General features: G+C 34.1%; 1 protein-coding gene and 1 long non-coding RNA gene across 3 annotated transcripts; both read left to right on the top strand.

The window, feature by feature from the left end:
* The first annotated feature begins 15,419 nt into the window (after positions 1–15,419).
* Positions 15,420–18,379, top strand: LOC130954765 (uncharacterized). 2 transcript variants are annotated; one of them, XR_009076413.1, is made up of 4 exons: positions 15,420–15,595; positions 15,834–16,047; positions 17,559–17,834; positions 18,022–18,379. It is a non-coding gene; the product is annotated as an uncharacterized LOC130954765 (long non-coding RNA). The 2 variants fall into 2 exon arrangements; XR_009076412.1 differs by having other exon boundaries at positions 15,881–16,047.
* Positions 18,380–20,566: 2,187 nt separating this feature from the next.
* LOC130954385 (ubiquitin carboxyl-terminal hydrolase 4-like) lies at positions 20,567–25,644 on the top strand. The gene is made up of 6 exons (XM_057881122.1): positions 20,567–20,941; positions 21,935–22,051; positions 22,952–23,050; positions 23,828–24,016; positions 24,101–24,282; positions 24,791–25,644. The coding sequence occupies exons 1-6, from the start codon at positions 20,825–20,827 to the stop codon at positions 25,194–25,196; spliced, it is 1,110 nt and encodes a 369-aa protein (XP_057737105.1). The 5' UTR covers positions 20,567–20,824; the 3' UTR covers positions 25,197–25,644.
* Positions 25,645–26,233: the final 589 nt, after the last annotated feature.

Consider the following 26,233-nt stretch of genomic DNA (forward strand, 5'->3'; position numbering starts at 1 on the left):
TTTATAATAACCTTTTCCTAAAACTTCATTGACTTTGTATGGTCCCTTCCAATTAGCAGCGAGTTTTCCTTCCCCTGATTTGTTGACTCCAATGTCGTTTCTGATTAAGACCAAGTCATCCGGAGAAAATGTTCTTCGAATGACTTTTTTGTTGTACCTTGTAGTCATCCTTTGCTTCAATGCTGCTTCTCTTATATGGGCATCTTCTCGGACTTCGGGGAGCAAGTCGAGCTCCTCTTTGTGCCCCTGTATGTTTCCGATCTCGTCATGGAGAATTACCCTTGGGCTTTGTTCATTGATTTCTATTGGTATCATTGCTTCTATGCCATAGACTAGTCGGAAGGGCGTTTCTCCAGTGGCGGATTGGGGCGTTGTCCTGTAAGCCCATAGCACTTGGGGGAGCTCTTCAGCCCAAGCTCCTTTTGCTTCTTGTAATCTTTTCTTTAGCCCTGCCAGTATGACTTTGTTGGCTGCCTCGGCTTGCCCATTGGCTTGCGGGTGCTCCACCGAGGTGAACTGGTATTTGAATTTCATACTGGCTACTAAGCTTCTGAAGGTAGAATCGGTGAATTGGGTTCCATTATCTGTAGTAATGGAATAAGGTATCCCATATCTTGTGATGATATTTTTGTAGAGGAACCTCCGACTTCTTTGAGCGGTGATGGTGGCCAATGGTTCTGCTTCTATCCACTTTGTGAAGTAATCTATTCCCACGATCAGGTATTTGACTTGTCCTGGCGCTTGGGGAAAAGGGCCTAACAAATCCATTCCCCATTTTGCAAAGGGCCATGGAGAAGTGATACTGATGAGCTCTTCTGGTGGAGCCACGTGGAAATTTGCATGCATCTGACATGGTTGACACTTTTTCACAAATTCTGTGGCATCTTTCTGCAAGGTCGGCCAGTAGAATCCAGCTCGGATTACTTTCCTGGCTAGTGACCTTGCTCGGAGATGGTTTCGGCAGATCCCACTATGTACTTTCTCCAATACCTCGGCAGTTCTTGAGGTCGGTACACACTTTAATAATGGTGTTGATATCCCCCTTCTGTAGAGAATATTTCTCACCAAGGTGTAGTGTTGTGCTTCCCTTCGGATCTTTTTAGCCTCTTTCTCCTCTTTAGGGAGGATGTCGAATTTCATGTATTCGACCAAGGGGTTCATCCATCCGAGGTTTAAACCGAATACCTCAAGTACTTCTTGTTTGTCTTCTATTTTTACTACTGAGGGTTCCTGGAGGGTTTCTTGGATCAGGCTTCTGTTGTTCCCTCCTGGCTTGGTACTTGCTAACTTGGATAGGGCATCCGCTCTGCTGTTCAGATCCCGAGTTATGTGTTTAACCTCGGTTTCTGCAAAGCGCCCAAGGTGCTCTAGAGTTTTCTCCAAGTACCTCTTCATATTTGGGTCCTTTGCCTGATACTCTCCGCTTATCTGGGAAGTCACCACTTGTGAGTCGCTGTATATCATCACCTTTGTAGCACCGACTTCTTCTGCCAGCTTTAATCCAGCAATCAAGGCTTCATACTCTGCCTGATTATTTGAAGCTGGAAATTCAAATTTTAGGGAAACCTCTATCTGGGTTCCTCTTTCATCTACCAATATTATGCCTGCGCCACTTCCTGTTTTGTTGGAGGATCCGTCTACATAGAGTTCCCACGTAGTTGGTTTTTCCTCCTGATCCCCTGCGTATTCTGCAATGAAGTCGGCGAGGCATTGGGCTTTGATCGCCGTCCGAGTTTCATATCTTAAGTCGAACTCGGAGAGCTCTATTGCCCATTGAATCATTCTTCCTGCAACATCCGTCTTTTGGAGGATTTGCTTCATGGGTTGGTTCGTATGGACTCTTATTGCGTGAGCTTGAAAGTAAGGCCGTAGCCTTCGTGAGGCTATTACTAAGGAGTAGGAAACTTCTCTAGTTTGTGGTACCTTAGCTCAGGGCCTTGTAGAATTTTGCTGATGAAATATACTGGATGTTGTCCGACCTCATCTTCTCTTATTAGGGCTGATGAGACAGCCTTGTCTGCTACAGATAAGTATAGGACGAGGTCTTTTCCAGGTACTGGTCGGGTCAGAATAGGAGGTTGGCTTAAAAACTTTTTGAATTCCTGGAACGCCTCCTCGCATTCAGGAGTCCATTCAAACTGACATCCTTTTCTCAATAAGGAGAACAGTGGAAGGGATTTTAGCGCCGATCCTGCCAAAAATCTGGAGAGAGCTGCAAGTCAGCCATTCAGCTGCTGGACTTCTCTCAAACAAGTCGGGCTTTTCATTTCTAGGATGGCTCTACACTTATCGGGGTTGGCTTTGATCTCTCTTTGTGTTAGCATAAACCCTAGAAATTTTCCTGCCTCCACCGCGAAGGCGCACTTTGCGGGATTTAGTCTCATCCCGTGCAGCCTTATGGTGTCAAAGACTTGTGAGAGGTCTGACAAGAGGTCGACTTCTTTCTTGGTCTTTACTAGCATGTCGTCGACGTATACTTCCATTAGACTCCCAAGGTGAGAGGAAAACACCTTATTCATCAACCTTTGATATGTGGCTCCTGCATTCTTCAATCCGAATGGCATGACCACGTAGCAGAAATTAGCTCTGGGTGTGATGAATGATGTCTTCTCCTGGTCTGGCTCATACATTGGGATTTGATTATATCCCGAGTAGGCGTCCATAAATGATAAGTATTGATACCCCGAGCTAGAGTCCACTAGGGTATCAATACTTGGCAGTGGATAAGGGTCCTTGGGACATGCCTTATTTAAGTCGGTATAGTTGACACACATTCTCCATTTGCCATTTTGTTTTTTGACTAGCACTACATTGGCTAGCAATGTTGGGTACTTGACTTCTCTGATGAAGCCAGCTTCTAGGAGCGCCTGTGCTTGTTCTTCTACTATTAGGGCTCGTTCTGGGCCGAGCTTGCGTCTTCTTTGCTGTACAGGTCGGGATCCCGGATAAATCGAGAGCTTGTGGGACATGAGCTCGGGGTCTATCCCAGGCATGTCAGAGGCCTTCCAGGCGAAGAGGTCGGAGTTATCTCTTAGGAGCTTAGTCAATTCTTGTTTTAGGGTTTCCCCTAGGTTGGCTCCTATATGATATTTTTCCCTTCCTCTTTACCGACCTGTATCTCCTCGGTTTTTCCTCCCGGTTGTGGTCGCAGCTCTTCTCTGGCCCTTGCGCCGCCGAGCTCTATTGTGTGAACTTCTCTTCCCTTTCCTCTCAGATTTAGGCTTTCATTGTAGCATTTCCTTGCCAACTTTTGATCCCCTCTTACCGTTGCTATCCCTGCTGAGGTTGGGAATTTCATGCAAAGGTGGGGAGTGGATACCACGGCTCCGAGTCGATTAAGGGTAGCTCTGCCGATTAAAGCATTATATGCTGACCCCACATCAATGACTATGAAGTCTATACTCAGAGTCTTTGATTTTTCTCCTTTTCCAAAAGTGGTGTGGAAGGGCAAAAATCCCAGTGGTTTTATTGGCGTGTCCCCTAATCCGTATAGGGTGTCGGGTTAGGCTCTTAATTCTTTCTCATCCAACCCTAGCTTGTCAAAAGCGGGCTTAAAAAGGATGTCCGCTGAGCTTCCTTAGTCTACTAGGGTTCTGTGGTGATGGGCATTCGCCAGGATTATATTTATTACTACTGGATCATCGTGTCCAGGGATTATTCCTTGCCCATCTTCTTTTGTGAATGAAATGGTAGGGAGGTCGGATGACTCTTCTCCGACCTGGTAGACTCTTTTGAGAAGTCTTTTGCGAGAGGATTTGGTGAGTCCCCCTCCCGCGAACCCTCCTGAGATCATATGGATATGTCTCTCTGGAGTCTGCGGCTGTGGGTCTCTTCTATCCATATCGTCTCGCTTTCTCTTTCCATGACCGTCCGACCTTTCTATGAGATATCTATCAAGCCGACCTTCTTTGGCCAACTTTTCTATCACATTTTTAAGGTCGTAACAGTTGTTTGTGGAGTGACCATATATTTTATGGTACTCACAGTAGTCGCTGCGGCTCCCCCCTTTTTTATTTTTAATGGGTCTAGGGGGTGGCAGTCTTTCAGTGTTACAAATCTCTCTGTATACATCCACTATAGAAACTTTCAGAGGAGTATAAGAGTGGTATTTTCTTGGTCTCTCGAGACCGAGTTCCTCCTTTTTCTTAGTTTCCCTTTCCCTCTCTTTTGTTGAGGGGGGAGCCCAGGTCGCCAACTCAGGTCTCTCAACTTAGCGTTTTCCTCCATATTGATGTACTTTTCAGCTCTTTCCTGTACATCATTTAGAGAAACGGGGTGTCTTTTAGATATGGATTGTGAGAAGGGACCTTCTCTGAGTCCATTGACTAACCCCATTATGACTGCCTCTGTGGCCAGGTCTTGAATCTCTAAACACGCTTTATTGAACCTTTCCATATAGGCTCGTAAGGATTCTCCGACCTCCTGTTTTATTCCCAGGAGGCTCGGTGCATGTTTCACTTTGTCTTTCTGGATAGAGAACCTCATCAAAAACTTTCTTGAGAGGTCTTCAAAGCTAGTAACCGACCTCGGAGGGAGGCTATCGAACCACTTCATCGCTGCTTTCGATAGAGTGGTCGGGAAAGCTTTGCATCGCGTGGCGTCGGAAGCATCGGCTAGGTACATCCGACTTTTGAAGTTGCTCAGGTGATGCTTTGGATCCGTGGTTCCGTCATAGAGGTCCATATAAGGGCTTTTGAAGTTCCTTGGAACTTTTGCCCTCATTATGTCCTCGCTGAAAGGGTCCTCCCCGGCTCTTCTCGTTCGCCGCGGGAGTTGCGACCTTTGAGGGAGGATTCTAACGTTAAGAGTTTTCTTTCTAACTCTTTTCGTCGTTCCATCTCCTTTTTTAGGTTCTTTTCAGTTTCTTTTTGTCGCTCCCGTTCTTGTTCTAACTGTTCCAGACGACTGTGGACTAATCCCATGAGTTCAGTTACATGGGGTGGTCCCTCTTTCTCTGATTCGCGCCCTTCTGAAGAGTTTACCTTCGGGTTTTTTACTCCGGAGGTACCTTTCCTGTGTTGATCATTAATTTTCTGTTGGAGGGTGAAGTCCGCATCGTTATTGTCTGTGTCCAGATTCTCTTGTTCAGAATCTGTCTCCACATGAACTTCTTCGTGGGATCTGTTCGCCATCAGTGGTTGATCTCTCGGGTCCCCGGCAACGGCGCCAATGTTACGGTGGGTAACCGGAGATTGATGGGCTGGATGGAATTGGTTGGCCCAAATGTGTGAAGGAGGAGGATTCCGAATGGATCTGTAACTCGGGAGGCTCCGTCCGACTTGTTTGGGCGAGGAGATGGGGGTGGTACCTGCAAAGACACTCCGATGCCTAAGTTAGCAAGAGTGTGAGCAGGTCTAGAGACTATTGGACTTAGAGATACCTGAGGGGTGTCAGTGTATTTATAGCGGTGAACCAATAACCACCGTTGGAGTAGTGCCATATTTTTAGGGTGTTAACCGTCCCATTATCTTAGGGAGGTTAAGATATGGCTCGTGGAAGTGGTTAGAGAGATTCTAGGGGCAGTTACTCATTTGAATGAGTGTTTATCCGCCGGCTAATCTCGTGCCCGACTTCTTTAGAACAGGTCGTGGTGAGTACCGACTTCATAGGATGAAGATTGGTACTGGTGAGGCCCAACCCTCTGGATTAGGTCTTTTGCTTGATCCTGGGCCTTTATTATTGGGCCAGGGTATGAACAGAACCTATTCCACCTGAAGGATCCATGATGATAACCATTAAACTTAGGAAATAAAATACAATAAACTATTGCAAAATGAACCTCACTTTTAAAAACTACCCACCTTGATGCAAGCGGCCAAAGAATTGTGTCAAATCCTCTAGGACGGAATATAGGAAAGTGCCAAAAATACAAGGTTGTAGTAATGTTAGCAGCCCAAGTAAGTTTTTCACATTCTGTTTAGCAACTCTATAAATACCTGTACAATCAGGATAAAATGGCTGATCCGCAACTATATTTTCTAAGGCTGTCAAGGTCAACAACATAAGGCAACCAGCTTAGATGAACTCTAACACTAGACTTGTCCTTGAAAAGTATCACAGGCAACATCATAATGTAACTCCGTGCATAAACCCACATAGTATCCTCTATTGCATTAGGGGGCATGACCTTGAACTTGTTCTGAAACCATGCATACGATACTATAAACTCATCAATGCATTCATCTGGTGGCTGCTCATAAAACAAATCTTGAAACCACACTTATGTTGGCTTTCCTCTTCTATCAACATTTTAAAGTCACTCAGACATCCACTAACTACATGTCCATCTATAAGATTATTATGTAAGGTTATCGTGCACTCCTAAAAGAACATGTGAAACGTATGTGTCTCGAATTGTCATCATTCCACAAATGCACTAATTAATTAGTATCTCATCAAGTTTAAACCAATAACCATTTAACCTGGCAACATAATATAACCTAACACTCTAAATAAGGCACAATACGATCATCCATTATCATCTTCTATTGCCTATAAATATTCCTTACACATCGAAAAAAAACAATGCATAATTAGAAACAAATAACATATAATAACATAAATTAAGGCAAATCTATAAACTAAATTATTAACATACAATAACTCAATTAGAAGCCTTCGTTATTATCCCTGATATTTAACGTGACATTCATAACATTAACATATATCATATTCATGTAATCACAAAATTTTAAACCTATAATCTGACCAAAATACCAATCTCCGATCCAAAACAAATAACTAATTTAATTTCATCATGAACAACCTCTAACAAAGAAAACGAAAAAGCCTTCATTATTATCCCTAATATTAAATGTCAAAGTCATAATTTAACAACTGTAACATATATCATATTCATGTAATCACAAAATTTTAAACCTATAATCCGAACAAAATACCAATCTCCAAAACAAATAACTAAATTTCATTATGAACAATCTCTAACAAAAATAAAACACTACACATCAATTACCAAGCTATGCTGTGAAAGTGAAAATGGAGGACTCAAAACAATGAAAATAAATCACGAATGGGTGTTGTGATTCTCTAGTTCACATAAATCGTCTTTCTCCTTTCAACTTTTTGGGAATGAGTAAATTATCCCAGGTTTTTGTATGTTATAATAACACTTGAATCGTTCCAGATCCTTGTGATTTGAGCTTTAAAGCGTTATTTACTGCACCCCGCGATGATTTATACTCAACTTTGCACGCTCAACATCGTGGGATGAATTACATGCTTTTTGAAAATGAATTCCAAACTTAAATCGCCTTAGGGTGCCACTTTTTACTAATTAACATAAAGCTTAATTAGCTAGGACAATTTATATAAATATAAGAAAAGGAGATTCACGTATCAGAAATTGATTTAGAAAATTCATGTAATATTATATCTCTTTTAGCGGAAGCAAAACTAGGATTTTTTGATAACTTTGAGTACTATAAAAATAATTTGCACATATAATAATTTAACAACTTACATGAATATTAATTTAAAAAAAACTCCTCATCATCACTGTTTTAACTGCAATATTCGAACACTCATTATGTTTTTCTTAGTTCAATTGACAAAAATAAACTCTTAAAATTTATTTTTCGCAGTGGTAGAGCTTTTCAATGGCAATAGGGCCATGCCCTCCCACCCCAAAAATATATTCTAGCAAAATGAGAACTTTTTTAAAGGTGATGATAAGCTTATTTAGTTGCAATAATTTTTTTATGCAAAGTTAATTAGATGCGCTTGATACTCACATAACTCAATCACATAGTACTTTTTTTTATCATTTTTTTTGTCAGTGTACTTTTTTTTATCTTAAATTCAACATAATAGCTTTGCTTTGAGTTGGATATTTTAGCATAATGGTTTTGGACTTTTGTTATTTGGCATGCATGTTATAGCAATGGACATTGATTAATTGTTTAATTTTTTTCTCAATTCAATTTAATGTTATTTTATGTTTTATTAATTTTAAATTAATTTTTTAGATACAAAATTAAGATATTTAATAAGTATTAATGTTATTATATTTAAAGTTTTAATCTTTTAAGTTTTAAACAATTATATTTTCATGTATCATCTTTGAAAAATTAGATAATCTTTTATCCATTTAATTAATATTCTTTTATATTTTATTAGTTCTTTAATGTAATTTTTTACTAGTAAAAAAATTCAAATATTAAATAAGTATACATTATATTTTTTTATATTTATTATAGTAATATATATATATATATATATATATATATATATATATATATATATTCTAAACTTCCTACGGCTATAATGATAAAAGAAAATAAAAAATTAATTTTTTTAAAGAAAAAGACTAATGTTCAAGAAAAAAAAAAAAGGTATGTTTTTTACATATCAACATTTATTGATAGTTTCACTATTTTAAAGAATCATAAAAAATGATCTAATACAATTTTTAAAAGTTCAAAAGATCACATCTAATAAGTTTGAGTTTAATTTTTTAGAACGAGATCCTAAAAATAATTTTAAAGCAATATCACCCAAATAGAAAAAAATAAAGTTAAAAGATTTTATCTACTATGAAAAGCATTTAAATAGTTATTCCCTTCTTTATTTAGTACAAAGTAGTTGTATTAAGTTTTTGTTTTGAAGTCTTGAAGTCTGAGCACAAAGTCTCAGTCTTACGCCACAGGATTCGGTGGTCCAGGAACTTTTGGACTACTTAGTGGTCTAAGTAAAAAACATGTTTTTAGAATTTTTTTATCAATTATTACGTAGTCTTTGAACTAATTTTAATTACAAATCAACTCCATATATTTTATTTAATTATAAAATAGTTTTTTATTTTATAAATTATTATTTTATCAATTATCTATTATATTTATTAACAATCAAATACAAAAATAACAACCAATTATATCCTCCATTCATCCTAATAATTCCAATTGATTAAAAAAATAACTTTGATCTCGTTACGTTCGTCCATGGCTTCCAAATCGTGTTTCTTTGAAATTCAATCGATTGGTTTTTCAAAACAATCGATTGAATGATAACTCAATCGATTGGTTTACACTATATCACAAAACAATCGATTGAAAGTTGTAAGGTAGAATGGTAAAAAGCTTATACCAATCGATTGTTTATACTTTCCAATCGAATGAATGCCTCAAAACAATCGATTGAATTCACGAAAACAACATGGATTTGCCAAATACAATCGATTGGAAAGTGATGACATTGAAGTTTTAGCCAAATTCAATCGATTGGTAATGTAATCCAATCGATTGGAAGGTGATGAAGTTGAATGTTTTGCCAATTTCAATCGATTGGTAATGGTACATAAAATTAATTTATAGATTGGTAATTTATAAAATTAATTTTGCCGATCAATAGTACCTTTTGCTTTTATTCAAGTAAGGCAGAGTAAAAAATACAAAAAGTATATAATATTGATAAGGTAGCAGCGTATCAAGTAGTAAGTATGCTTAATTTATTTATTTGTGTTATGCACAAATTTAGTTTCGTTAAAATATTAGTAACCAGTGCTCTAATTTTTGTAAATATGTTTTGGGATAAGTGTTTGCAATTAGTTAAATGTTAGAATATATTGAGTAAATTCTTTTAATATATTTAGAGTTAATATAAAACTGAGGGTAAAAAACGTATTTAAGCCAAGGAGAGAAGTTTATTACGCATATAAGCCAAACAAGAATCTGATACAAGAATTCACCAAAGCACACTTTAATGTAATTCGAAACAACTTTATTCGAATTACATTCCTTAATAATTCGAATCAATACAGCTCCAATTATTCCCAACCATTGCATACAAGTAATTCGAATCAACTTAGAACAAATTATAAAAGCATAATTCGAATTGTATCAATTCGAATTAGTAGGAACACGTGAGTAGGAGGAAGTTCGAATCAAATTGATTCGAATTACTCACATTTCGAATCAAATGGTAATTCGAATTACACATTGTACAATAAGATACTAGAAAAAATACTATATAATATAAAAAATATACTAAAAGAAGTATAAAACAAAATTATAGTAAATTAATTTTAGTATAAAATTATTAAATATAAATTAATTTTAACTCCTATTAGTACATTGAATTAAAAATAACATATAAAAATGTACTTGTATTTATTAAATTTTAATAACATATAAAAATTTAATGAATTTTTAAATATTTTTTTATAATAGGAGTACATTTTTATATACTTTAAATACTTGATATAAAAATGTACTTATATTTATCATACAAAAATAAAGTGTTGTGCCAATATAATAACATTATAATATTTTAAATCAATTTTTTTCTAGGATTTTAGATTAAAAGCAGCACATGAAAAAGCATTATTGGTATTTTAAAGCTAACTTAATTAAAAAAGATAGAACTGTATTTTTTAGGATTTTATGTACATAATTAGGCTAATTTTTTTTAACATTGATCAAAGATGTGTGTTACACTATGTTATTTGGTTTCAGCTAAGTTTTACTCTACTATAATTTTTTTTTTTACTTTTCATAAGACACAAATCTAAAAAATTTTATAAATTAATTTAAAAGAAAATATCATTGACGTTTTATAAATTTTAAGTACCATTACCAATCGATTGAAATTGGCAAAACATTCAACTTCATCACCTTCCAATCGATTGGATTACATTACTAATCGATTGAATTTGGCTAAAACTTCAATGTCATCACTTTCCAATCGATTGTATTTGGCAAATCCATGTTGTTTTCGTGAATTCAATCGATTGAGTAACAACAACAATCGATTGTTTTGAGGCATTCATTCGATTGGAAAGTATAAACAATCGATTGGTAGAAGTTTTTTACCATTCTACCTTACAACTTTCAATCGATTGTTTTGTGATATAGTGTAAACTAATCGATTGAGTTATCATTCAATCGATTGTTTTGAAAAACCAATCGATTGAATTTCAAAGAAACACGATTTGGATGCCATGGACGAACGTAACGAGATCAAAGTTAATTTTTTAATCAATTGGAATTATTAGGATGAATGGAGGATATAATTGGTTGTTATTTTTGTATTTGATTGTTAATAAATATAATTGATAATTGATAAAATAATAATTTATAAAATAAAAAACTATTTTTATAATTAAATAAAATATATGAGGTTGATTTGTAATTAAAATTAGTTCAAGAACTACGTAACAATTGATAAAAAACTCTAAAAACATGTTTTCTACTTGGACCACTAAGTGGTCCAAAAGTTCCTGGACCACCGAATCCTGTGCCCAGTCTTACTATATATAGGTTTAGCTCATGAGTAAAAGTTAAGTATATGATGTACAATTATAACATAAACTTGTTAATACAATTTTACTTATTCAAATTCTTTCTTTGTTTTCTATAGTTTATTTTTGTTTTCTTTCTTCTTCTTCTTAATAATTTGTAATTCAAGAAACTTCACATGGTATCACAAGCTTGAGATCTTTGGTACCTTTTTCAATGGCGTTTATCATTGCTGACTAAGAAGCACAGACACGGACACGGACATGGGACACGACACGGACACGGACACGGAGACACACCAAAATTAAAATTTTACCGGACACGGACACGGCATATATATATTAAATTTTAAGAAAAAAAATCAAAAGTCATAATATATATCATATATATAATATGAAGTCAAAATTTACAATTGAACTTATAATCACTTCCTAACCCCTAAAAAATGAGGGTTGTTTTTTTATGAGTTATTTAAAATGTGTGAGAGACTCCTTGTGCTTATGGGGTCCAAGATTTTTTTGGGTTAAAGGTAATTTTTTTTAAAAAAATTTCTGCAATTTTTATATGCCAATCGTGTCCTGGCGTGTCCAATGCCGGGTCCTCGTGTGTCCAGTGCCGTGTCCTCGTGTGTCCAGTGCCGTGTCATGGCGTGTCCGAGTAAAAAAAAATTTTTTTTTTGCGACACATGCTCAGATGTGTCGGACACGTGTCCACCGCGTGTCCGACACGTGGACACGGCAGTAATTTGGTGTGTCCGTGCTTCTTAGATTGCTGATCAATTGCAACCTCCAAACCTCTTCTCTACCCAATTCAGCCTTTTTTGTAATTCTTAGTCAGAATCTCCAAGATCATATTCAACTTGCTACACAACCACCTCAATTTGCAACAGATGCTGATCAAGTTACAGGCACAGTTTTCAAAACATACACAGATTAGAATCTTTAGGATTACAATTTGGGTTCATGGCTTTTAGAATCTATGAATGTTTCTTTAAAAATAGTATGGTACATTATAAGTCAGCCTTTGAAATTGGGAGAAATTACAGCAAGCTCATTTTGCTTCTTCTACTAAAATCAAGTCCAAGCAGTTCAAGCCTTAACTCAAGAACATCAAGAAGATTGTGGACTCATTAGTAGCTATTGGTGCTCTAATCTCTACTGATGATCATATAGAAGCTTTGTGTGATGAACTCATTGAAGAATTAAAATCTGACATGTATACCATTGGAGAAGTAGAAGCTCTGATCTTCTCATTTCTCAATCATTTGCTTAAGTTCCAAATGCCTTTGATAGAGGAAATTTTGCTGGTAGGAGAGGAAGAGAAGGAAGTTGAAGTTCTTCTCACTTAGGGAATCATCCTTTTTGTAAATTGCAGTGTTTTCATCGATATCACAGTTTTCATGGTCCTTCCTCTTCCTCACAACCCTCATTCTTCCATCATCTCAGAAGCATAATGGTTTTCTAATTTAGGTGCCTCGCACCATTTAACTAATGATCCATCAAATCTTTACTCCTCTACTAATTATAATGGTCTTGATAAACTATATGTTGCCGATTTCACAAGTCTTTAAATTTCAAAAATTGACATGACATATCTGACAAACTCTCATACAAATAATGTGTTTCATATTTCAAAGATCACCAAGAATTTAATTAATGTGTCTCAATTTTGTTTGGATAATAATGTTTATTTTGAGTTTCACCCTTTTAATTGTCTTGTGAAATCACAGATTACCCAAGAGATCCTTCTACAGGGATATTTTAGGAATGACCTATATTAGTTTCAAGACCTTTTTTTTACATAAATTTGCTAAAAACATATTTGCTTATCGTGCTTCTCTCACTCATTGTACTTCTTCTAATAAAATCTAGCATCAAAGGTCTGGCTATCCATCAAATGCCATTGTTAAAGCTGTGATACAATATGGTAATGTTCCTACCAATTCCAATAAAATTGAACCTTTCTTTTGTGTTGATTATTGGCTTGCTAAAATGCACACATTACCATTTTCTGATTCTACTACTAAATATCACTCTCTTCTTGAATTAGTATATGTGAATGTGTGGGGTCATACAAATATTATATTAGTTTTGTAGATGCATTTACTCGTTTTACATGCTTATATTTGCTGCAATCTAGAGCTCAAGTCCTTCAAGTTCTAGTTTAATTTAAGAACCTTTTTGAAAAACAAATAGGTTGTTCTCTTAAAGCTTTGCAAACTGACAATGTCAAAGAATTTTTCTCTACTATCTTTAAGTCTTTTTTGTAGGACAATAAAATTCTTCATAGACCTTCTTACCCCTATACTTTCTGTTAATGAACCTTAAGGCACTATGCCAATTTTAAAAATAGAAATTTAGCTACTAAGAACGAATTCATCTTCACATGATTCTACAACAGTTACCTTGAATCAACACCCTATGATAACAAGATTCAAAGCTGGCATTCACAAGCCTAAAGCTCTTCTTGCTGTCTCTCCTGAACTTCATCTTTTGTACAGAATGTTCCTTCTTCCACAAAACAAGCTTTCACATGTCCTTATTGGATCGATGCCATGAAGGAAGAATATAAATCCCTTCTAAGAAACAACACTTGGACCCTCACTACACCACCTCCAAACTCTACAATCATTTGTTGTCCATGGGTTTGTGCTATAAAATGAGCTCCAGACAATTCAGTTTTGAAGTCTCAGGCCAGACTTGCGGCCAAGGCTGTCATCAGTAGTGTGGAGTCGATTTTGATAAGATTTTTATTCCTATCATCAAACCTCCAACTTTGTTATCACGATCATAGTTGTAAGAACCGAATTGGTGATTGAGCCGATTAAGTTACTGGTTTATTAGTTTAATCGATAAATTACTAGTTAAACCAATCTTACGTAAATAAAAAATGAAAAAGTATAGATAAACAATGAAAATACTAAATAATGTGAACAATAGATACATCAGATATTTAATTCACTAGGTGTGCTGGTTATCCTAATATTAAGATTTAGGTGTAATGTGTTTTTACTTTATTGGGCCAATTATAGAGCAATTGTTCATATTGTTTACAAAAATCATTGTCTATCTAGTAAAGTCCATACAAAATATAAAATAGTCAAAAGTTTACAATTAAAATTTAAAATAAATATTTTCACTAATATTTTAAAAACAATCAAGTTTCAACAAATTATATTTAACAAGTTATAATCCAATTATTATTAAATAAATATATAAAATTCTAGTATTTATTCATAATAAAGATTTTTTAATTTTATTTTCATACTAAAGTAACTATTTTTTATTTCAATAAATAATTAATTAGTTTATATTTATTATATTATTTTTATTAAAAAATAATATTTAATAAATATCATATAATCATATATAAAAAGAATAATAATATTGTAATTAATAAAAATATTTGATATTTTTATTTATATATGTTTAATAACGTTTATATTAATAATTATGAATAATAAAAAATATAATTAATTTAAATATAAGTGAATATAAAATTAAAATAATATTAATAAAATTATTGTATATTTTTATTATATAATTAATAATTTGCATATAAAATAACAAGGGATAACATAGTTTAGTGACAAGGAAGCATGCAAAAACAAGAGGACCCAGGTCCAAATTACATTTTCAACAATTTTAAAATTTTTTTAGAACAATTTTTATTGGTTTTTACTAATTTTAACTAGTTCTTGTCGATTTTGAACGATTCTCACCGATTTTAATCTTTAAACAGTCATATTATTGGACCGGATCAGTTGAGAGTTCGATTCACCAGTTTTTCGATCAAACTTGTCAATTCGGTCCAATTCTTACAACATTGCTCATGATTGCTCTATTAAAATAGTGGTGTTTAAGTCCGTTTGACTTCAACTACGCCTTTCTAAACGGAGACTTAACTAAAATAGAGTACATGTAGCAACCTTGGGGATTTACACAGTGTTTGTTTTAAGAGAATTTAGGAGGAAAGAAAACAAAGGGAAAGAAAATAGGTGGAAAATTTAATTTTCCTCTGTTTGGATCAGCAGGGAAATTGCTTGGAAAACAAAAAAGCGTATGTAGGGCCCAGCTTATTTTTTTCCGCCCAAAGCTGCGAAGAAAACTGGGATGAAAGTGCCAAAATAGATAAAATTACATATATGCCCTTTCATTAGTAGCAGAACAAAATCCCTAATTCACTGTTTTGAAAAGAAAAACACGTCTCTTCTTCTTCCCTGTTTTCCCGTCATCTTCAACAGCGACGCCAGAGCTTCCTAACTCCGTCGGCATCGCTGCATGAGCTTCATCATCGTAGTGACAGCTCCACCGCATCTTCATCCCTGCATCCTCATGCCAAAGGTGCGTTTTTTTTCTGTTGTAGTGGTAGTTTTTCCCAAAAAATGAAATGCAAAAATCATCACAGTACATATTTTGAATTCTTCTTTTGGTTTTCAACTGAGATATTGTTCTGATTCTATGTTCTATGTATGATTCTTATGTTTGTAGTGGAAAATTAATCCATGTTTTTTTTCATTATTTTCAATTGGGTCTTTCATCCTAATTCAAAAATCCAACCACATTCTTTGGTTTTCAACAGGATTGTTCTGTTCTTTAACTGCTCTCTCTTCTCTCCTCTTCTCCTAGGGGCAATTTTCTCCGAAGCTTCAGAGGAAAAAAACAGAAGAACCATCATAAAAGAAACACAGAGTGTACCTTAGAAACAAAGCAGAAGGAGTCTTTTGCTGGCATTGAAACAGTTTATTTCAGAAACAACCACACGCACACCAAGTGTTTGTTGGTTTGATACAAAGGTTATTATTTAACTCTTCAAACATCACTGCTCCCCCTTCCCCGTTTTAGTTCTTTTTCATTTGTTTGGTCCACAAAGAAATAATTTTTAACGCATAAGAATTTGATAAAAAATATTAATTTAAAATATTAATTAATATTAGTTAAAAATAGTAACCGTGTAATATTTTTCATGTTCTGTTCAATATTATAATTCATATTAGTGTTCTAGTAATAACAGAGTAATAGATTAATATAATAAGTATATCACAAAATAAAGATCATAAGGTCTTCCTTTTTATTTATGATTTTTGATAATATTATACAATCAACTTATCAAAGTAACTAAGTCCAATGTTAGAGTAGGCTCTTATCCAATTCAGTTTTATGCTCTGATTGTCTCAAGAACTACATCATTATAATTTATTATTGGATACATACACAAGGTCTTTTAAATCTGATGGAGTGGTCCACATATGAAAGAAAAGGATTCACTAGTGATTATGAACTCTATGTACATTATGATTAATAATGCTATGAAAAGTGGGTGTGTGAAAAATAAGTAGAAAATGCCAAAAGTTTTACCTCTTGAGTGTTGCTGTACATTTAAATAATTTAAAATGAATCTTAATTAACTTAGTTTAATGAAAGATTGGTGGTGGAAAATTTATGATAAATGGATGATATTTTACATGGTAGATATTAAAGTGGTGATAAGATAAAATTTACTTCTTCTAATTTATTTGTAGTGGTAAAAAGCTAGTCATGTATTGGTCAAAAGTAATTGTTAGATTCTTATACCTGAGAGTGCAACTAAATCAGTAGAGTTGAGTCCCTGAACAGCAAAGAGTGCTTGAAGTTGAACCAAGGTCATTAAAGGACTTGGAATATTTTGTGCTAAGGTTATATTTGCTTTTAAACTATCTGCTTATGATGATCAACTCCTTATGATGATCAACTCCTTTTGTAGTACTAGCAATTTAATACTATAATATACACTTAGATATAATAACAAGGCCACTGAAAAGAACTTGAATTGGTAAAAAGAAATCCCTATTAGCAATTTAATACTATAGTATACTTGTTTCTAACTTAAGGTTACTCACTCAATATGCAAACAGTATTTAACAAGAGGGACAAGTTAGTATGGTGCAGCCATCAAATTAAAGGCAGGGGCCTACTTGAGTAAGGACATCTATGAGCTTTTGATGGCCTTTGAATTGGTCTCGTTTCCCAACTGCTATATAGTATACATGTTTCTATTTGCTCTCAATTGCTCATAGATAAAATATGTTTCCTCCTTAAAAAGTTTAAGAAATTTTAATTGGATACTTTATATTTAATTTTGTTAAATTTCAATCTATATGTATGTCATAATAATTACCGTTGATAAGTTCTAATTATATTCTTATTGTAGAAAAGCATAGCTTAATTTTTGTGTTATATACTGATATTAGTATTAGTATAATTGTTAATAGTTCCAATTTCGGGTCTGAGCCAAGTGGACCATGACTGACCCCAGCTAATTATGCAGTGTTGGACTGTTTCTTCCATCGCGGTACATCTTCGACAGGTTGGGGGTATTGTTCTGATTCTTCCATGGAGTTGTTGGTTCACTGGCAATCCCTTGTGCATTACTTTCCAGAAGAAGATTCTTATTTTCGGCTGCACTTTCAGGTCCCAAATAGAAGTCCAGATCTTCTTCTGCCGGCAGTGGAGTGGCATCAGCTCGAATGGAGGGTGGTAGAACAAGTGCGCCAGTAAATATCCTGAAGCCACGGTGTAGCAACCCTTTTTCTCCCTTGGCCAGGTAACTGAATCATCCCCTTCATGGGTATATCTTCATGTATGTATGTTAACCATGGTTGAAAATCACTTTATGTTTATATACTTTGAGATTGATTGGTTGTTTAAATAGAAAGACAACGATATAGTAGATTATCATGATCAACTCTAATCTCTGAATTAAGTTGTCTTTGTTGTATATGCTCGTGCAGGAATCATAACTTGAAAATGTTTGGGAACAAGAAGGTCACAGCTTAGTACAAGTAAAATTCGATCATGTGTTAATATTTTTGAGTCGGAGAAACTTTATTTTTTTGAAGTAGATGGGTACAGATGACTCCAACTATGTAGATTTTATTTTTTGGAAGTAGGCGATGTCGCTGACCATGAAGAATTACCCTTTTGAAAAGTGTTGTTTGGTGATAAAATAGTACTCTCTAGGAGTTCTTTTGGTTATTACTTTTTTGGCGTTTTGTTATATGTTTATAAAAATTGTATATGATTTTTGGCCTCACATACTTGGAAAGAAATGCTACCAAGTTTTGAGAATATTTTATTTTGTAATTACAATTTAGTGAATTTTTTTAAAATATGCTTAAGGAGATTAACAACGTAAAGTATGAGTAGTTTTTATTATTTTTTTACAAGATTATGTATTTATATATTTTTAAAAAGAATAATATATGTTTGTATTTATGACATTAAAGTATAATAGAAAATAATAAATTCATCAAAATAAATTCAAAAAATTATTATTTTTAACGAAAAAAACACGTTAAAATTTTGAAATATAATTTAGATAATTTTTTTATTAGAGAAATAATTTAAATACATTGATATATTATAATTTATATATAATATAAAGAAGGGTATTTATGTAATTTCACTTGTTTATGGTTTTCTCTCTTCCTACTTTTCCTTTCATCCAAACAAAAGAAAAATTTTTTCCCATTTTCTTTCCATCTATTTTCTCTTCATCCAAACAACATAAAAAAAATTAACTTTTCCTTTTATTTTCTTTCCTTCTATTTTCTTTCCTCCCATTTTCTTTCCTCTCATTTTCCATCATCCATCCAAACAAAGTGTTAAATCAGCAAATTCTTCACTTGTTACACCAAACTCAAAACTACTCTCTCTCAATTTGGCTTTCAACCTACTTGAGCTGATCCTTCTTTGTTCACAAGATTTACTCATTCCTCTATTGTGTTTATGTTAGCCTATGTTGATGACGTAGTTATTACATGAAGTAATACTCAGGAAGTTAATCAATTAATTTTCAATCTTAATTCTTTATTCTCTTAGAAAGATTTAGGCACCCTACATAGATCTTGGTTTAGAAATTAATGAGCTCCCTTACTCTGAGTTACATATTTCTCAATATATGTGAAGAACCATCTTAATAGGGCTGGCATGCTACAATTGAAACCTATGCCAACACCTATGCTGTCCACATTAAAGCTAACCTCTTCTGATTTAGATTTGTTTGAAGATGCTACTTTTATCACTATAGGAAAGGGACTCTAATATGCTACTTTAACCCGTTACACAAACCTCTTCAACAACATTGGCTAGCTGTCAAGCGAATTCAAAGATATCTCTCAGGTGCAATTTCTTAAGGTCTTTATTTAACAGAGTCTTGACTTTAGAATCCTTGCCTTTGCAGATTCTGATTTGGCAAATAACCTTGATGATCGAAGATCAACAAGCAGCTACTACATGTTCTTAGGCTTTAATCCAGTAATTTGGTTTAGTAAAATCAAGCTTCAGTGAATAGTTCTCCAATTTCGATGTTTGGAAAATGCATCAGCAAATGTTGTTTGGCTTAAGAATCATCTAAAAGAGAAACTGAAAGTAATAGAAAATTAAGAGTCTCATAAAGGTAGTTGTAGTGGTTAATTTTCTATTTTGATGCTTTGAAGTCTTAGTACAAACTCTCAGCCTTATTATATATAGGTTTTAACTTGTGAGTGAAAATTAAGTATTTGATGTACAATTATCGCATAAATTTTTCAATATAATTTCACTAATTTAGTCCTGCTCTTCTCTCTATAATTCAATTCTATTTTCTATCTTCTTCTTGAATAACTTGTAATTCAAGAAACTTCACACAAAGTATTAAGAAATATCACACAAAACTTATTCTTATACTTGGGCTTAATCTAGAGTTTGGTTGTCACATTTATTTCAATGTGCTCTCTTGTGTTTCATTATGTTTTTTTTGCTGATTCTAGTGGCACAACTCTTCTAAGAGTTTGTCTCGGTATAGTTTCATTTTTTTTAGGCATTAATCTTGTTGTTCATAAAAAAAAAGTTCGAAAAGTATTTTTAAGTCTCACTAACATTTTGTCTTATAATTTTTATAATAGATGTTATTTAATATTAATATTTTTTTAAAGTAAAAACTCAGGTGCAATCAATTTTATTGAAGTTGATAGTCAAAAACAGTTAAATGATTTGACTAAATTTTTATTTATCGATACTTAATTATCAACTTCACGTAAAGTTGACTGCAATTGAATTTTCATTTTCTTTATAATCAATACGTCTTTTTTATGTTTTGGAAGTTATAAAACAATTTAAGCTTATAATCAATTAATAATAATTGTATTTTCATATAAATAGTAATATTGAGAATTTTAAAAGCATTTGTTCTCGTATTTTATGATTCTCTTATTTTATTTACCATTAAAAAAAGAAGAAGGAAAAAAAAAAAAAAACAGAAAGCCAACGTTGTTTCTGCATTTTCTCTATTTTTAGCTCAGTATTTTTTGGTTGTCCATGTGCGTGCATTCGCTTCCTCGAACGAAACCCTTGTTTTCTGACCTGCTTCTTCTCATTATTATTCTTCTTCTTCCTGTAGCCAAAACGACGCCGTCCCGCTTGGTTCTGCAGACAAACCCTAAAGATTTGAAAACCAGAGAGAGAGAGAGAGAGAAATTGGCATTTGGCATTGATGGATTGGTGAGTTGAATCGAACAAGAAGATCTAAGTGAGAGTGATCGGTTTGACGCGGTGATGGGTGCTGCGGGTTCCAAGCTCGAGAAGGCTCTCGGTGACCAATTCCCTGAAGGTGAACGTTACTTCGGCCTCGAGAATTTCGGCAACACTTGTTACTGCAACAGCGTTTTGCAGGTCATGAATCCGATTAATTTTCTTCTGTTTGTTCCTTTACTCTATGTTTTGGTTTATCACGTTGGAATTCCATCTTACACATGAAAACCACGATTTTTTCTTTCCAGGGAGGTTGATTTTGGCTTCTTTCTTATCTATAGACATTTTGATTCTTCAATGTTCATTAGTGCATATAGATTGTTATAATAGATTGTGAGAGGTTATCGATTAAGGGAATCGGATCCAGGAGAATGTGTTATTTTTGGTTCAGTTTGATTGAATTTTACCAACGAACAAAAAAGATGTGCATTGACATAAAAGATTAAAACTTTTACTTGTTCATTGGGAGAGGTTATTACTTTTAAAAGGAAATGCAGAGAATCTAATTGAAAGAGAGATAGGGAGATGTTTGAGGTTTATCATATATCACTGCATTGGAAGTAAAAATTTATGAATTGATGGGAAGAATTCAAGTGACTCTCCATTAATTAAGCAAATGCTTTATATACAAGGTGTTTTCACAGTCTGGAATTTGGGGAATATAACTGACTATCGAACTAACTAACTTTAATGGTTTTTCAAATACTAACAAACTATAAAAAATACAAGCTTAGTTCCTTGGACTTGTTGAATTTAAGCAGTCCTCTTTTATGGATGCGGAAAAATTGATTTGTCGAAGTTTCTTTTTCTGATGTTTATTATATCCAATGTAGCTATTTGGTTTGCCAATTTGAATTGTCTGCATCCGCGTGAGGTACGGTGGCTTAATAGCGAAGCTAATTAACTGTTCTGACTATTTGAAAGGGTACAGTAGCATAATGCCAGCTCATAGGGCTTTCAGAATAGCCAGGCAGAGATCACTTGGTTTATCTGAACTTTTGGCTTGGTGTAGAGTTATTTTAAACCTAAAAGAATGTTGTTTGGATACTCAATATCTGTTGAGGATTCCCATTTAGATTCCTTCTAATATTTTCTTTAGGTTCTTTGCTGATAAAGTGTACCTCCTTTATACAGGCACTGTACTTCTGTGTCCCATTTCGTGAACAATTGTTAGATTATTATGCAAATAACAAAAGCATGGCAGATGCAGAGGAAAATCTTTTAACTTGCCTAGCTGACTTATTTTCACAGGTAATGACTTAATGAGCGTAGAAAATTCTTGGTCTTCTTGAATGAAACCACTATATTGATTGACTTGAGCATGATTTAGCATCAGAGTTCTTTTCACTGATTTTAAGAAAGGAACACATGTTGGGGTTACTTGAGTATCATTTGCAATAGCAACCTTATACTCCAGCAGCATCAACTATTTCTAGGGCCCTCTGTCATACTATAAAGAAATTCATAATTCATATTCTTAGTAGTTAGAATCAAACTTGAACACCAGGAATTCATATATAGATTTTTCTTATTTTTGTCTATATGTTGAGGAACAAAAAAAGCTCCCTGCACACCAAAATAGCCACCAAATATGTGTATATTTACATGTGTTGTTTTATACATTTCAATGCATTTTTCATATTTCAACATGTATTCTATACAGGATGGCTGAATGGTGACTGAATTTTTGTGTACATATAGCATGATTGATCTAGAAAACATGCGGTTTTGACCTAGAGAGCTGCATGCATCCGTTCAGTTGTTCCTTATAAAGAACATTGTGTCTATCTGCAGATCTAGTAAAGTTGATTAAGAAATGACCTATGTTTAATTTGTATCCCTAGTTTAACATTTATTTTTCTTTGTTAGCCATTGCCATTGGCTGTTTTTCTTCTGAGATATGAGAGATTGGCAGAGGGTTTGCTTCAATGTATTTATGGTGTACATTCTTTAGTAAATATGTTTTTGTTTATCTCTACATTTTGTTCATTTCTATTGATATGTAAGGAATTGGTAGATGTGATTGCATGCATGTCTAGGTGTGTTTTGTTCTATGCTTCAGTATATAAGCCCTGTGCCTGTGAAATGGAAAATTGCTTGAATGCACTTGTCTGCTTCATTTTCACTTAACATACAATTCTTTTGCTGTAGATAAGTTCCCAAAAGAAGAAAACTGGTGTGATTGCTCCCAAAAGATTTGTACAGAGGTTGAAAAAACAAAATGAACTCTTCCGCAGCTATATGCACCAGGTATGTGTTTAGACGGTCAAGAATGAACCAGAAGTCAAAGGATGATTAATCTAGAGATATATATATGTGACTGTAAGAAAATGGAATGTCATTTTGTGGATACAGGATTTTTGGCTTTTATATTTAAGGAAGACGCATGCATACTGTGTTCATTTTGTAAATGTCCCTCTTTAGTTGCTTCTGATTAGTTAATCTTAGTAAAGGATGCTGTAATCTCTGTACTCTTTATTATAGTTCTCTAGATATATCACTAGTTAGATCTGGGTTACCCTTGCTAGTCACTTTGTCATTCTTGACAGTAAAATGATTTAGAGTTATAGTTAAACATGAAAGCAACATGTTGAACAGGGAATTCTTTTGAACTATATCATAAGATGATGACCTGTTAAAATGATCACGGCCAGACACATTTTCCCTCTGTAGAAAAGTAGATAAACATGAAGATCTGTAGTTGAATTGATACATGTTCATGTTTCTATTGGTTAGTATATAGGTTTTGAGAAACGTAATAATTTCAAATCTATATATGGCAGCTAGGCTACATAATGGCAATTTGATAAGTTCAAACAAGGTTGTGTGCCTCAATTTGTTTATAGACATCTCCTTCCTAATCTTAGTTCTCTACAAGAGCATGGCATTCTTTATTTATCAAATGTGATGTTATTTCTCTACTAGACTCAATATTCTGTTTGTTGCATCATGTTTCATATTTGTCCTATTCTCTAGGGAAAGTAATTTTAAAGCAATACTATCATTGTGACTTTATCATTTTGGTAGGATGCCCATGAATTCTTGAACTTTTTGTTGAATGAACTTGTCGACATTTTGGAGAAAGAGGCCCAGTCTGCAAAAGATGATCAAGATCCATTACCGCCTTCTGAAAAGGTTGCAAATGGGCCTATAGCTGGTCCAGTTAATGGCGCCAAGAAAGAGCCTTTAGTTACTTGGGTTCATAAAAACTTTCAGGTGACCTTGATCTGCCCATTTAATGTTTTCGTTTATTCATGTTGCTTGCTCCAGCAGTGAAAATTATCGTAAATTTGTCTGCAGGGAATACTCACCAATGAGACAAGGTGCCTACAATGCGAAACAGTGACTGCTAGGGATGAAACCTTTTTTGACTTGAGCCTCGACATTGAACAGAACAGTTCAATTACAAGCTGTTTGAAAAACTTCAGTTCAACAGAGACATTAAATGCCGAAGATAAATTTTTTTGTGACAAATGCTGCAGGTATATAGCTTTTCATGGCACAGATTGAGTTTAGTATTATTAGAAGAGCATACATGTTATTTGTGTGTGTGAAAACAGTAGCTGATATTTTTTGTGTGTGAACTCTTCTGAAGGTAAATTGGGAGTTCGACCATGTCCATTTGAGTGCATTGCTGAGTCATGCTACTTCTTGTTTGACTCAATTTTTCTGTGTAGAGTTGTTTAAACGGCTTAATTTGTTTGGCTCCTTTTGCTAGAAAATAAGTTGGTATCTGTTTTTTGCCTATACTATAAAGTATCCTGGTTTGGGATATATGGTTGTGATCTAACATTACGAGAGAAAAATCAAAGTACCAAACCAAGACAAGTTCACATTCCTTTGAAAATAGACATTTATCTTATTTGTTATCTGAAAGGTCATTGATGGCTGACATTATAAAGTGTGTAAAATGTAAACATTATCTGCTTTAATTTCGTGTCCTTTTACTGTTCTGGTAATGAAGTTGCAAATTTTCTTTTGTCATGTTAGTTTGCAAGAAGCTCAGAAGAGGATGAAGATAAAGAAACCACCTCAAATCTTGGTCATCCATCTAAAACGGTTTAAGTATATTGAACAGCTTGGCCGCTACAAGAAGTTATCTTACCGGGTTGTCTTCCCCCTTGAGCTGAAGCTGAGTGATACCGTTGAAGATGCAGACATTGAGTATTCTCTGTTTGCAGTAGTTGTCCATGTTGGTAGTGGCCCTAACCATGGCCATTATGTTAGCCTTGTGAAAAGCCATAACCACTGGTTATTTTTTGACGACGAAAATGTTGAGATGATAGATGAGTCAGCCGTTCAGACATTCTTTGGGTCATCACAGGAATATTCCAGTAATACAGACCATGGTTACATTTTGTTCTACGAGAGCATAGCCTCTGGTCACAAGAGTTAGATGGAGGAGTTTTTTTAGATACCTGAATCATTTGAACTTGTCTCTTTTTCCTCTGTCTTCTGTTTATTGTTAATTAATTTTCTTTTTTCTTTTTTCTTTTTTTTTTAAACCATTTTCCCATTCAACCTGTTTGAGGAGTTGTTATTCATCCTCGATAGGATAAGGGTTGTGAAAATGTATACTTAAATTGATGGAATGTACAGTGGATAGTGGAAGCATGGTTTTTTTTCCCCTTCCCACAATAAGAGCAGATAGAGCAGTATATATATGGCAAGAGAGTATTTCACGGACCATGTATTCATGGTATCAAATGTTTAATCGAACATTAGATACACAATTCACAAATCAATGGCAATTTCAACTCATGGTAATTTTTCTGTATTACAATAGTTTGCTAGGGTTTTGTCTCATCAATAAAATCTATCTACCCGGTAATCGCTATCTAGTGACTACAATGCAGTTATGCAGGGATAATAGCTTTATAAGTTTATCCAAAATAAATCGATGCAGGGCTTCAGCTCCATCTCCACTTGGCATCACTTCTCAATTTTAATGCGAAATTATTGAAGCAACTAAAACCAAAACTTACCTATAGATTAAAAATTTATAAGAGGGTATTTAGGAACTTCACAAATGAGTTAGATTACTTTTATCAAGATTGCTACTCATCTTTTAAAATTTAAATACTATTCTTCACCCACTCAGCCTTTAAATCTAACATTTTATTATTTTATTTTTTAATTAATCATATTTTTTATTTTTAAGAAACTACTACTATTTTTATTTAATTTAAATTTTATAATCATTATACTTAGCACTATAAAAATAGTAACCACCTCTAATTCAAATTTTGTTTGGAGAAGGTGAATATTAAAAAAGAGATAGCGATAGCAGTGGATAATAACAATATCGTGGGATGGACTGAAGGAAGATATCAAGCTGGTTGGAGAGTATAGTAATCAAGCTGGTTGGAGAGTATAGTAACAACTGGTTAAACCATGTGCCTCTTAATATGCTGCACCCGGGTTCAAACTTTG

The sequence above is a fragment of the Arachis stenosperma genome, chromosome 10 (genome assembly GCF_014773155.1).
Source record: "Arachis stenosperma cultivar V10309 chromosome 10, arast.V10309.gnm1.PFL2, whole genome shotgun sequence".
Classification (NCBI taxonomy): domain Eukaryota; kingdom Viridiplantae; phylum Streptophyta; class Magnoliopsida; order Fabales; family Fabaceae; genus Arachis; species Arachis stenosperma.

What these genes read in the sequence shown, in the direction of transcription:
- LOC130954385 (XM_057881122.1), top strand. Translation starts at nt 20,825, where the DNA reads ATGGGTGCTGCGGGTTCCAAGCTCGAGAAGGCTCTCGGTGACCAATTC. An exon ending in ACTGCAACAGCGTTTTGCAG is followed by an intron (nt 20,942 to 21,934) that starts GTCATGAATCCG and finishes TCCTTTATACAG; the next exon opens with GCACTGTACTTCTGTGTCCC. An exon ending in TAGCTGACTTATTTTCACAG is followed by an intron (nt 22,052 to 22,951) that starts GTAATGACTTAA and finishes CTTTTGCTGTAG; the next exon opens with ATAAGTTCCCAAAAGAAGAA.